Source organism: Bos grunniens, chromosome 14, assembly GCF_055505025.1.
Source record: "Bos grunniens cultivar Pamir isolate PY7600 chromosome 14, Bosgru_T2T1.0, whole genome shotgun sequence".
Lineage (NCBI taxonomy): Eukaryota > Metazoa > Chordata > Mammalia > Artiodactyla > Bovidae > Bos > Bos grunniens.
Genome location: NC_141178.1, coordinates 21,232,149 through 21,245,854, shown reverse-complemented (window position 1 = coordinate 21,245,854; position 13,706 = coordinate 21,232,149). Strand labels below are relative to the sequence as shown.

At 38.8% G+C, this 13,706-nt stretch overlaps 1 protein-coding gene across 2 annotated transcripts in view; it reads left to right on the top strand.

Moving 5' to 3' along the window:
- The window catches only part of SLC25A32 (solute carrier family 25 member 32), a 32,520-nt gene extending 19,018 nt beyond the window's left edge, over nucleotides 1–13,502 (top strand). The window contains exons 2-7 of one of the 2 annotated variants that reach the window (XM_086336250.1): nucleotides 5,005–5,155; nucleotides 7,389–7,474; nucleotides 8,925–9,085; nucleotides 9,954–10,067; nucleotides 10,379–10,524; nucleotides 12,090–13,502. In XM_086336250.1, the coding sequence (XP_086192376.1) occupies nucleotides 5,005–5,155; nucleotides 7,389–7,474; nucleotides 8,925–9,085; nucleotides 9,954–10,067; nucleotides 10,379–10,524; nucleotides 12,090–12,228 (797 nt within the window). In that variant the 3' untranslated portion in view covers nucleotides 12,229–13,502. The remainder of the gene's footprint in view (nucleotides 1–5,004; nucleotides 5,156–7,388; nucleotides 7,475–8,924; nucleotides 9,086–9,953; nucleotides 10,068–10,378; nucleotides 10,525–12,089) is intronic. The other variant, XR_015140571.1, reaches the window with a different exon arrangement.
- Nucleotides 13,503–13,706: the final 204 nt, after the last annotated feature.

Sequence of the window (13,706 nt, the reverse complement as noted above, 5' to 3'; positions counted from 1 at the left end):
AGGACAGGGAGAGTCACTGAGAGAGGGCCACCTTGAGAGGAACTGTGACCTTCAGTAGAAGAATGCAGCCTACCAAAGGCAACCTCTGCAAGAATAAATATTAATATCTGCATCTGCTCTCTTCTGTCCCTTTCATCTGCCTGGGCTCACCACCAACCCAACTCAACTAGAAGCTAGAGGCAACATCAGACTTCTAGGGCAGAACATGGTAGAGAAGAGTGGACTCTGGTTCTGGAAAGGAAATGGAAGACATTTAGGCTATATCAATTGAGCACATATATTTTGAGAGCCTACAATGCACAAAGCACTATGATTGGAGTGTCCATATTGCTATGAAAAAGTAGTCTCTGCTCTCAGAGAGCAATGAGAAGCCAGGATAATTGAACAAAACAAACAATCCCACAAATTATTGCAACAAAGAGTGTTTTATTATGGTAGGGAATGTATGGTATGCCATGGGAAACCACATCTAGAGGGAATGAAGGGATCCCCAAAGGAAGCGATTGTTAAACTGAGACCTGAAAGAGGAATCAAAGTTACCTGTGTGAAGGAATAGGTAGGAAGAGAGTTTTTGTAGCAGACCATCAATAGCCTGTGCCAAAGTTTTAAGGTCAGAGGCTGTGTACGTACTGAAAACTGTTGAACATTCTAGCAATTTTCATCCAATATTTTTGAAGTGTAGGTTTCAGTGAGCCAAGTACTATGCAGTACGTTCCCTAAGGCAGCTTTGTTGAACAGAGAGAGAGAATGAAGAGGAGACTGGGGCTTGTGGCAGAAGAGTAATGGAGGGTCTTATGTAATGTGTTAATGAATAATGTTCTTTATTGTTTGGAGTGTAGAATAGTTTTAAATATAATAAGTGACTTATTGAAATGCACATTTCTAGAAAGCTTTCTCAACCTGCAGTGCAACTAGTGGGACGAGGCAGCAAAACTGAGATAAGAAAGCTAATTTAATTTCTGTTGCTAGTGATGGTGTTCTAAATGGGCAACAGCAGTGTGGACTGAGAGACATGGACGGGTCCAGGAAAGACTTGGGATGTAGAATCAACAGGGTGTCTTAATTGGTAAGAGGTTGTGAAAGGAGGAGTCTCAAGGCTTCTGTCTTGAGCATCTGTATAGATGATGTGTTAGTTGCTAAGCCGGGTCCAACTCTTGAGACCCCATGGACTGTAGCCTGCCAAGCTCCTCTGTCCATGGATTCTCCAGGCAAGAATACTGGAGTGGAGAATACCATTCTCTTCTCCAAGGGATCTTCCCAACTCAGGGATCAAACCAGGGTCTCCTGCATTGCAGGCAGATTCTTTACTGTTTGAGCTACCAGAGAATCCCTGTTTATTGACCAACACAGAGTAGTGAATAAGAGCATCTTCAAAAGGGGTGGAGAAAACTAGTTCAGTTTTGGATTTGTTCAAGCTGCAATGTTTGTTAGTTGCATCATTTATGTAGATTTGAAGATCAACAAAAGGGTCTGGTCTAGAGGAGAGGACTGGCATTTATATCCACAGACAAAAGAAAGGGAGGAAATATAGTACAATAAGGGCAGTCATCTTGGAGTGGTGGCATTGTGCGTGGTTTTTATTTTCTTTATGCCTTCCTGTTGGAGAAGAAAATGGCAACCCGCTCCAGTATTCTTGCCTGGAAAATTCCATGGACAGAGAAGCCTGGCAGGCTACAGTCTATGGGGTCGCGAAGAGTTGACCACGACCTAGTGACTGAGCACGTGCCTTCCTATATTTTTTAAATGTTCTGCAGCATACATGTTTTGCTTTTTTAAACACCATTTTTAATGATTGTATGCTGAAAGTGAAAGTGAAGTTACTCAGTCGTGTCTGACTCTTTGCAACCCCATGGACTGTAGCCCATCGGGCCCCTCTGTTCATAGAATTCTCCAGGCAAGGATACTGGAGTGGATTGCCATTTCCTTCTCCAGGGGATCTTCCCAACCCAGTTATCGAACCTAGATCGCCCACATTGCAGGCAGATGCTTTACCATCTGAGCCACCAGGGAAGCTTTTCCTTCTCCAGGGGAATCTTCCCAACCCAGGGATCAAACCCAGGTCTCCCACATTGCAGGCAGATTCCTTACCAGCTGAGCCACAAGGGAGGCCCAAGAATACTGGAGTGGGTAGCCTATCCCTTCTCCAGTGGTTCTTCCCAACCCAGGAATCAAACCAGGGTCTCCTGCATTGCAGGCGGATTCTTTACCAACTGAGCTATCAGGGAAGCCCAATTGTATGCTAGTTTAATATTTATTACATGAAGAAGGTTTTAAAAAGTACTTCTATTGGAGATGTGAAGCATCTGAAAATGTTCTTGGGTGAAGGGTAACAGAAATAAAAGTTAAAAAGTTTTCCCTAGACCTGCTTCGTTTTATTTTATTACAAAAGGTACGTCATCGTTGTTTACTTTACATCGTCGAATTTGTATTGTTGAATTGTCGTTATCATTCTTCCCCTGTAACTACTCATAACCAGTCTCATTCTCTGCAGATAGCTACTATTAACCACATGCAGTGTTTCAGTCTATTCCTTTTATAGCTGTCAATCTTTCTGAATACTTAGAGTAGTCCACAGTATAAATATATCATAATTTATCTAAACATTTCCCTGTTTTTGGATATTGAAATTACTTTCACTTTTGCCATCACAGAAGATGCTTCAGTGAACCTCGTTGTATGTGTATCATTGTAAATTTGGGGCCATATTTAAATAGGATATATTTGTAATGGAACTTCTAAGTCAAAGAATAATTGCATTTGAATTTTTATTCAGTCAGTTCAGTTTAGTTGCTCAGTAGTGTCTGACTCTTTGCGACCTCATGAATCACAAAATGCCAGGCCTTCCTGTCCATCACCAACTCCCGCAGTTTACCCAAACCCATGTCCATTGAGTCAGTGATGCCATCCAACCATCTCATCCTGTCGTCCCCTTCTCCTTCTGCCCTCAATCTTTCCCAGCATCATGGTCTTTTCAAATTAGTCAGCTCTTCACATCAGGTGGCCAAAGTATTGGAGTTTCAGCTTCAGCATCAGTCCTTCCAATGAACACCCAGGACTGATCTCCTTTAGGATGGACTGGTTGGATCTCATTGCAGTTCAAAAGCATCAATTCTTCTGCGCTCAGCTTCTTTATAGTCCAACTCTCACATCCATACATGACTACTGGAAAAACCATAGCCTTAAAGTAATGTCTTTGCTTTTTAATATGCTGTCTAGGTTGGTCATAACTTTCCTTCCAAGGAGTAAGCATCTTATTAGATAGTGTAAAACTTCTCTCCAAAAGGCCATGGAAATTTCCCTATAACAAATCATAAAGCTCTTTTAATTCTGAAGGTAAGAAAAGAGAAAAATCTACCTTGTCTAATTTGTATTTTATTGGTGAGGTTGAAAACTCAGTGCTTTTTTATCGAATACAATATTATATATTACAGGTGTACAATATAGTAATTCACAGTTTTTAGAGGTTATACTCCATTTATAAAATATTTGCTTAATTTCTCATGTATGTGTGATATCCTTTTTTAATTTTTTTTATTGTATATTGAATATAGTTCACTTACAACATTGTGTTAGTTTCAGGTGTACAGTAAAGTGATTCAGTTACATACGTATGCATGTATCTATTCTTTTTCTATATAGGTTATTAAAGAGTATTGAGTAGAGTTCCCTGTGCCCCACCCTTAGGTCCTTGTTGATTATTTTATATACAGTAGTATGTGTATGTTAATCCTAGCCTTCTAATTTACCCCTTACCCTCACCTTTCCCCTTTGGTAACCACAAGTTTGTTTTCTAAGTCTGAGTCTATTTCTGTTTTGTAAATAAGTTGGTTTGTATCATTTTTCTAGATTCCACATGTGAGCAATATCATATGATGTTTGTCTTTGACTTCAGTTAGTATGATAGGTCCCTCCATATTGCTGCAAGTGGCATCATTTCGTTCTTTTGTATTATTCCATTGTGTGTGTGTATATCTGTGTGTGTGTGTGCTCGGTTGCACAGTCATGTCTGACTCTTTGCGTGTATATATATATCATCATCTTTATCCATTCATCTGTCGTTGGACATTTAAGTTGCTTCTGTGTCTTGGCTCTTGTAAACCATGCTGCAATGAACATTGAGGTGCATTTATCTTTTTGAATGAGAGTTTTCTCCAGATACTTGCCAAGGAATGGGGTTACCGGATCCAAAAGCTTTCAAGTATAATTAGGTCCTCTTTGTTTATTTTTGTTTTTATTTTTATTACTGTAGGAGGTGGATCCAAAAAGATTTTGCTGCAATTTATGTCAAAGAGTGTTCTGCCTGTGTTTCCCTCTTAAAGAGTTTTATGGTATCCATTCTTAAATTTAGGTCTTTAATCCATTTTCAGTTTCTTTCGTGCATGGTGTTAGCGAATGTTCTAATTCCATTCTTTTGCACATAGCTATCCAGTTTTCCCAGCACACTTATGAGGGGACTGTCTTCTCCATTGTACATTCTTGCCTCTTTTGTCACAAATTAACTGGCTGTAAGTGGGTGGGTTTATTTCTGGCCTGTCCATTCTATTCCATTTGACCGTGTGTAATTTTCTGTGAATCAGCAGTTTATGTAATTTGCCCATAAAAGTTTAGGGACTGTTTGTCATTTTCTTATTTGTGAATCCTTTTTTGTAAATTAGATATATTACATCTGTATTACTCTTTTCAATCTCTTCTTGGTTTGTGGAATCTTTCATAAAACAGAAGTTACTTAAAATAAGTGTTATCTTTTAAACTTGCAAAACATTCTTATGGAATTCTTATTTAAAAAACATAGAATGTGTATTGTATCACTTAGTTTTTGTTTTACCCTATCATGTTTTATTAATTTAGAACTTTTGAGAGAAAAGAATGGGTGAGATTTTCTACTTTCTCTTCTGTTGATGTGTGTGTTGTTTACCTCCTTTATATGACTGGTTGTGTGACATATGTTTATAATTCAGAGCTAGAACTTTGCTTCCACCTAACTCTGTGTATCCTTTACTGCAGTGAGTGACGGATTGGAATTGAGACCAAAATATAAAGGAATTTTGCATTGCTTGACCACCATTTGGAAACTTGATGGACTACGGGGACTTTACCAAGGAGTAACCCCAAATGTGTGGGGTGCAGGTTTATCCTGGGGACTCTACTTTTTTTTGTGAGTAGCTCTGGGAGATTTTACAGTTGTAAATAAAAAGGAATTTTTGTTTTTAATTATTTTTAAAAAAATCAGTTGGTGAAGCAAAATGATCATTTAAGCAGTTTCTCTGACTTCAAGTGTTAAGAAGCATAGAATGCCTTATTAGTCTCATTTTCTGTAAGCTTCAATCATTTATCAAAGGCATTTGGTTTGGGAAAAAGTTCTTAATAGGAAGAAGGTAAAAGGATGAGATGGACACTCTTGCAGAAACCATTTCTGTGAGATGAATCAGGAAGGTGGCTTCCCAAAATACATGTGATTCATACTGAAGTTGAAAGAGCAGAAGTGGACAGATCTTGCAGCCCTCATCAGAACATGTATCACAGGACAGCACTTTGGGAAAAGAAAGTCAAAACCAGTGCATGACTGAAAGAGTCTTGAGGCATGTTTCTTCTTATCTCCTGTTTGACCTGCTCCTTCATCTTCAAAGCTCGTGCATTTCCTCACTCCTTTACTGGCATCACGATTTGTTATACCCGCCAGTGGATGCAGCCACATTCAAGTTACTGAGTGTTCAAGGGTGAGGAAACAAAGCGTTATAACCCTGAGGTGGAGGAGCGTGTGCTGCCCTGAGCTTGCCTCTGATGCTTGAAACTGAATCCATGAATGGGGAGGCTTTTGTTTAATACATGGCATTTTAGGGAAACATCAGTTCAGTTCAGTTCAGTCACTCAGTTGTGTCCAACTCTTTGTGACCCCGTGAACTGCAGCATGCCAGGCCTCCCTGTCCATCACCAACTCCCGGAGTTCACTCAAACTCATGTCCATTTAGTCAGTGATGCCATCCAACCATCTCATCCTCTGTCATCCCCTTCTCCTCTCGCCTTCAATCTTTCCCAGCATCAGGGTCTTTTCAAATGAGTCAACTCTTCGTATCAGGTGGCCAAAGCATTAGAGTTTCAGCTTCAACATCAGTCCTTCCAATGAGCATTCAGGACTGATTTCCTTTAGGATGGACTGGTTGGATCTCCTTGCAGTCCAAGGGACTCTCAGGAGACTTCTCCAGCACCACAGTTCAAAAGCATCAATTCTTTGGTGCTCAGCTTTCTCACAGCCATACATGACCACTGGAAAAACCATAGCCTTGACTAGACGGACCTTTGTTGGCAAAGTAATGTCTCTGGTTTTTAACATGCTGTCTAGGTTGGTCATAACTTTTCTTCCAAAGAGCAAGTGTTTTTTTGTCGCATGGCTGCAGTCACCATCTGCGGTGATTTTGGAGCCCCAGAAAATAAAGTTAGCCACTGTTTCCACTGTTTCTCCTGGTATATTTGCCTTTTCCTCTTTTGTGTCCTGTAGTTTACCTTATCTCTTATAATCTTATGGCAGTATCCAAACCAACCTTAAAATGTTTTGTAAGTGAACGCAAAATAAAAACCAGCCTTAATATTGTTTAAATATTTTTCTTATTTTCAGTTGTAAGGAATGCTTAGATGGGTGAAACTGTATGTATAAAATTTATTGTGTTAATAACTTTAGAGTTGTGTGGATTTTTTAAACAGTTTGTAAGGGCAAGCCATGTAAGGTTTAATGTGTTGAAATCATCATATAATAAAACAATATACTTGTTTTATGATGAAATGGATTGGTCAAGTTTGGAAAGATTTATTTAGTTGAAGTCATCTTCCTGGAAGAAGATAGAAATTGGAGTTAGAGAAAAAAGGAGACTGATAACTCCCTTAACTCAGAAGTATTTTGTGGCTGTTTTCTGCCAAGTAAAGCAGAAATGTCAGTGTTTCATTCAAGTGTGGCTAAACTAACCAGGTCTTCCCATCCACTTCCCATCACTTTACTCATGCTCCTGTTTCCCCATACCGGTTTCTCCATACTTGGCTGCACCTGTTTCTCCATACCTGGCTCAGTGCTGCCTCCTCCACAGAGCCTTCTCTGATCAGTAGTAATTTCTGAATCTCTCATGATATCATCTGTGTTTTCTTTTGTTATGATTAACAGTTGAGTGTGTGGTGAAAATATTTTACATATGTATCGCCAGCCTTCCATATTTGGGGGGAGAGATGGTGTTGTCTTCCAGTAAACCCATTATTTGAGAAAGGTCTAATTTTGTAGTTGGATTATGCATTGACTTCTACTTTTTGGATATTGTTAAATTACCCACAGTTGAAAATGGTATTTCCTGCTTTGTGACTCCCATTCAAATATTTATCCAGGTGTTTTTGTTTTATTCTTCCAGTTACAATGCCATCAAGTCATATAAGACAGAAGGCAGAGCTGAACGGTTAGAGGCAACAGAATATCTCATCTCAGCTGCTGAAGCTGGTAAGGTGGTGTGTGAAATATAAAACATCAGCTTCCAACTTGGTGTTCACTTTTGTTCTTTATTTGCCTTTTTCCCTGTGAACATCTGAGTTTAAATATGCTCCTCTAACTATGCTAATCAGTTATCACATGAAATTTCTTAGAAGGCAGGTATACTCATGGATTACCCTGAGTAGATTTCAAGAATTTTACTTAGCACAAAGGATATAACATTTAGAGTGCTTATGACTCTGATTTAAGATGATTTGATAGAGTGTTCTTCAATTAAAGTATGATTTCAATCTTCAAATTAAACAATTTAGTAGCCTTGTTTAATTGCCTCATGTATGTATAATATTCAGACTTATGGGGGTGCTCAGGGGTTGTACCTACACCTGTAAGATGTGGTCCCTTAGGCACAGGGTTAATGAATGGGACTTATGAGTCCTGCTTTGACACCTTGATATCTTGGTGGTTTGGGGGTTGGCGGGGGGAGTAGGAATATCATGTCACGCCACGCAGTCTGTGAGCACTTAGTTCCCCCACCAGGTGTAAAAGCGCTGAGTCCTAATCACTGGACCGCCAGGAAATTTCCCCACCCTGGTTTCTTAATGTTTACTGAATGTTTACTAAAATTTTTAAATTTTAGATTTATTTTTTAATTGAAGGGTAATTGCTCTAGAGAATTTTGTTGGTTTCTGCCAAACCTCAACTTGAATCAGCCATAGGTATACATAGGTCCCCTCCCTCTTGAACCTCCCTTCCTTGTTTACTGATTGATTTTTTATGGCAAGAATTATCTTGCTCATTTTTGAATACCTAACTGCTGTCAGAGACCTAAGTCACATAGGACTCAATATTTGTTGAATAAAGAACTACTTAGGAAATGCAGCAAATGAGAAACTAAACCAGATTATTTATTTATTTATAAACTTGTCACTTTCTGTAAAGAATGTAAATATTACTTTTGTCTTTATGTAGTTGGGTTTGAGGAAGATTGTGGTGCAGTTGAGGTGGGTATATGTGTACACATGCACAGATGGCTGAGATGCTGGTTTCCTGGTCCTTTTCCCCAGGCTTCAGTCCCTCTGGCTTGTACTGTGTCCTCCTCTTAAGCGTCTGTATCTCTTCATCAGCGTCTGCTTCCCAGGACCTCCGTCCATTCTCCACACCTGGTTTAGGAGCCAGGACATCTTTGTTGTCCTCACACCTCTCAAAGGGAGTGTTTTACATTTTATCTCCTTTTAAATTTACTTCTAACTACATGGAGGACTTTTTAAGACCACCAAAAACTATGTCTATCCATTTGTTAACCCTAGGTCTGTGCCTCAGAAACCACATCTTACACTTGTAGGCACCACCCCCAAGCACCCCCCATTCTTTATATAAACAGACTGTTCTTAATTCGGATTGTCAGAAGTGAGAAAGTATCTGTATGCTGAGTAATAATAGTATTTAAATCTGATTTCAGGAGCCATGACCCTCTGCATCACCAACCCACTATGGGTAACAAAAACTCGCCTTATGTTACAGTACGATAGTGTTGTTAATGCTTCACAGCGGCAATATAAAGGAATGTTTGATACGCTTGTGAAAATATATAAGTATGAAGGTGTGCGTGGATTGTATAAGGTAATAAATTATCATCAACATATTTCTAAATAGCTGACAATTGTAATTTCCCTTGGCTTTGTTGTCTGAGTTCTGAATGACCTGTCAGTCAGTTCAGTCACTCAGTCGCGTCCGACTCTTTGCGACCCCATGAATCGGAGCACGCCAGGCCTCCCTGTCCATCACCAACTTCCGGAGTTTACCCAAACTCATGTCCATCAAGTCGGTGATGCATCCAGCCGTCTCATCCTCTGTTATCCCCTTCTCCTCCTCCCCCAATCCCTCCCAGCATCAGGGTCTTTTCCAGTGAGTCAGCTCTTCACATCAGGTGGCCAAAGTATTGGAGTTTCAGCTTTAGCATCAGTCCTTTCAATGAACACTCAGGACTGATCTCCTTTAGGATGGACTGGTTGGATCTCCTTGCAGTCCAAGGGACTCTCAAGAGTCTTCTCCAACACCACAGTTCAAAAGCATCAATTCTTCGGCGCTCAGCTTTCTTCACAATCCAACTCTCACATCCATACATGACCAATGGAAAAACCAAAGCCTTGACTAGACGGACCTTTGTTGGCAAAGTAATGTCTCTGCTTTTGAATATGCTATCTAGGTTGGTCATAATGACCTGTAATCAGTCCTGAGAAGAAGCCAAATTTGGGCAAAGAACAATTTATGAAAACTGAAGTCTGCATTGAAATTGTACTTTAAACCATTGTCCTCATTACCAAAAGTAGTATCATGACACTGGTGGGTGAGAAGCACTGTCTAAAACTTTGAATAACCATTTCTCTAAGTCACACGTTGAGGTCACCCGTTCCTTACTCCCCTCCCCGTAAGCTGTGGTCCTTTGGAAACTTGGTTAGTTTAGCCTTTTTTTCTTTATCTTTTTTAGGGGTTTATTCCTGGGTTGTTTGGAACATCACATGGTGCCCTTCAGTTTATGGCATATGAATTATTGAAGTTGAAATACAACCAACATATCAATAGATTACCAGAAGCACAATTGGTAAGATGAATTTGAAAAAAAAAAAAATTGGTATTTACTTTTATGGGCATTTAATAGATGGAAATTTTATCATGCTTAGTAGTATTGCTATGATAATGAGTACCAACTCGGCCACTAATTTAATTTATAGCTAAATACTTTATAGGCTAATGACACATAAATGTTAAAAATAGAGCAGATAAATGTTAAAAACAGAGTTTGTGTTAAGAGAGGAAACCAGTTTTCACTTATGGATCCACTTCAGTGTTTTCCCATTTTATTTTTAAAGAAATTCCATCTAAAAAAAAAAATGTCTTATATTGTCATTTTAGAGCACAGTAGAATATATATCGGTTGCAGCACTATCCAAAATATTTGCTGTGGCAGCAACATACCCTTACCAGGTTATAAGAGCTCGTCTGCAAGATCAGCACATGTTTTACAATGGTGTATTGGATGTTATGACAAAGACATGGAGGTAAGAGCACGTGTATGTTAGAATGGCTCTTAGGAGGTACCTTATAAATCTTAAACTATCCAACTGACGTTAGTTTTATAGCAAAGACCATGTCTGTGGTGAAGACATGGCTGATGGCTCCTTCCTGAACATATCCCATTTACTACGTGAGACTTGACTTCATTTGTAAAATTTGAATTTCTGTGTTAACAGAGTTGTTTATAAAAATCAAATGAGATATGTGAAAGTGTTTGACAAATTAAATTTTAGGTGTTGTAAACTATTTGGATGGCATTGAGCATAGGGAGTCATAAAAAAACCTAATTTAATATAATTAAGAAGGCTCCACATCTCTACTGGTATCAGGACTTTTGCAAGTAACTTGTTTCTGTATGTGGAAGAGATGCTTGGTCTTCAGTATGGGAATCCTTAAACTGTTATAGGTAGACATCCCCATGTTTCTTTTTAATTCTAAAAGGTCAGAACAGAATATTCAGCATTTCAATTCAGTTCACTTCAGTAAATCTGTATTGAGAACCTAAGTGAAAAGTTTCAAGGCCGTATTCCAACCATAGGCATGAAGGAAATAAAGTTTTATTTTTGTGTGTGCTGTTTTTAGTATTGTCTAGATACCCCACATCCAAGGTAAGAGAAACCCAAGTAAGATGGTAGGTGTTGCAAGAGGGCATCAGAGGGCAGACATACTGAAACCATAATCACAGAAAATTAGTCAATCTAATCACACTAGGACCACAGCCTTGTCTAACTCAATGAAATTAAGCCATGCCCTGTGGGGCCACCCAAGACAGGCGGGCATGGTGGAGAGGTCTGACAGAATGTGGTCCACTGGAGAAGGGAATGGCAAACCACTTCAGTATTCTTGCCTTGAGAACCCCATGAACAGTATGAAAAGGCAAAATGATAGGATACTGAAAGAGGAGCTCCCCAGGTTGGTAGGTGCCCAATATGCTACTGGAGATTGGTGGAGAAATAACTCCAGAAAGAATGAAGGGATGGAGCCAAAGCTGGGAGGAATTGGGGGCAGGAGGAAAAGGGGGCAACAGAGGATGAGGTGGCTGGATGGCATCACCAACTCGATGGACGTGAGTTTGAGTGAACTCTGGGAGTTGGTGATGGACAGGGAGGCCTGGCATGCTACGATTCATAGGGTCGCAAGGAGTCGGACACGACTGAGCAACTGAACTGAACTGAGCATTTATTTATGAAATGTTTAATGCTTGTGTTAGATCAGTTAATACTCCTATATGTTCATATACTTAAAGGCATCTGGAAGATGGTTATGATTGAAGCGCTTTTTAGTTCATCTTGAGGTGTCCCTACCCTCTCTTCCTCATTCCCACAAAAGGCATGTAAGCCCTACGAATGGTTCATAAACTGTTACTTCAGGACATTGAAAACATGAACTCAAATCCCAGAGGTTTGAATGCTGGCTCTGCGCCCTGTCTGCTAAACTTCTGTGTCTTCAGACTAGTTCTGTAGGAAATTAAGTGTGTATGTGTGTGTGTATATATATATATATATATTTTTTTTTTTTTTTTTTTTTCTTTTTCCCTCTCTCTCTAAAGGAAAGAAGGCATCAGTGGATTTTACAAAGGGATTGCCCCCAATTTGATTCGAGTGACTCCAGCCTGCTGTATTACCTTTGTGGTATATGAAAATGTCTCACATTTTTTACTTGGCCTTAGAAAAGACGACATAAACTAAGAGAAGATAATTACATCTGCCCAAGGCAGCAACATGCTCCTTTGTATTTGAGACATAAAACTCAGAAGATTACTGCACAGCAACATGGCTCATAATCAAACTTGGTGTATAATCATTAGAAGTCACAGAACAGCTCAGTCTTCACTATGTTTTTCTGCTTTTGCCTTCCCCATGGGTATGGGACTTGGCTACCTCTCCCTGAAATGGCTGCCAGCAACATAACAGTAAAATTGACACCAAGTGGAGAATTTCGCAAATTTTCTCCGTTTCATTGTCCAAGTAGAAGCTGATTTGCAGCATTTGCTGGATGGATTTGAAGAATGCACTGCTTTTTCTGAACTCATTTGCCTGGATTGGCTTTAAAAATCAACCTCTGTGCAATAGCAAGAAAATGGCCTCTTAAAAGATGTCATTGACATTTGAAGAGTAAATTAAACGTTAAAGATTTACTGTGAAAGATATTCCCCAAATCCTGACCATTTTTGAATTGGGAAAGTTTGGTGGGGGGAAAATAAATCCTCCATAAATGTGCTTTAGTTTTAATTCAGCTGGAATGCATTTGAAGTTTGAAAAATTCAAGAAGTTATATACTTCTTTTACTTTGAGAAATATCTGACTTGTGTTGTCATTCCATCACTACTTTTTTCCCAGAGGCTGGTTTCATAATTTAAAATGTAATTCTGGATCCCACTATTATTTTTTGGCATAGATACTTACTGTCTTTTTATTTATAAAATCAGAACAAAATCGGGCAATATCAGCCGTTATTTAGCCTTCCTGACCATAAATCAGTAGCTAATAGATAAACTTATATAGATACTAGATGATTGGGGGTATATTTGTTGACAAACTGAAAATGAAAAGTTTTAACTTTCACTTCAGATTTCAGATGTGTGGTTTCAGATCCCAAATAATTGATCAATCTACATTGGTTGCTCAAAGTCAGGTTTAATACAGATTACTCTAAAGGCCATTCTTGATTTTGAGTTATTGTAATTGTCTATAAATATAAAGGCCTCTGCCCCAAAAGGATGCCAGAATGATCCAAATGTCAACAAATATACCCTCAATCATCTAGTATCTATATAAGGGGACCTATTAGCTACTCCAGTAAGTAATTTTTATTTACATATGAATGCTTTTTTGCACTACCATCTATTTGTTGTAAATATTGTGGTTTTCAAAGCCATATTTAAATGGTTCTTGGAAAAGAGGTCTATTTTTTATATTTTAAAAATGGCTTTGTTTTAAAAATAAAGATGAAATGATCAGTACTTAGTTGTATTTACTTTGTTATATGCAGAGAAATGCATTATAAATGTGATGTATTTTCCTACTTTTGAATTAAACTATAATTCATATAAAATCCTGATAGTAGTCCCTGTATGGAAAGACAAGTTGGGTTGGCATTTGGGATTTTAGAGGTAGTGTCATTTGAATGCCTCCTGTGTACCCCTAAATTAATAAGGCATAATTCC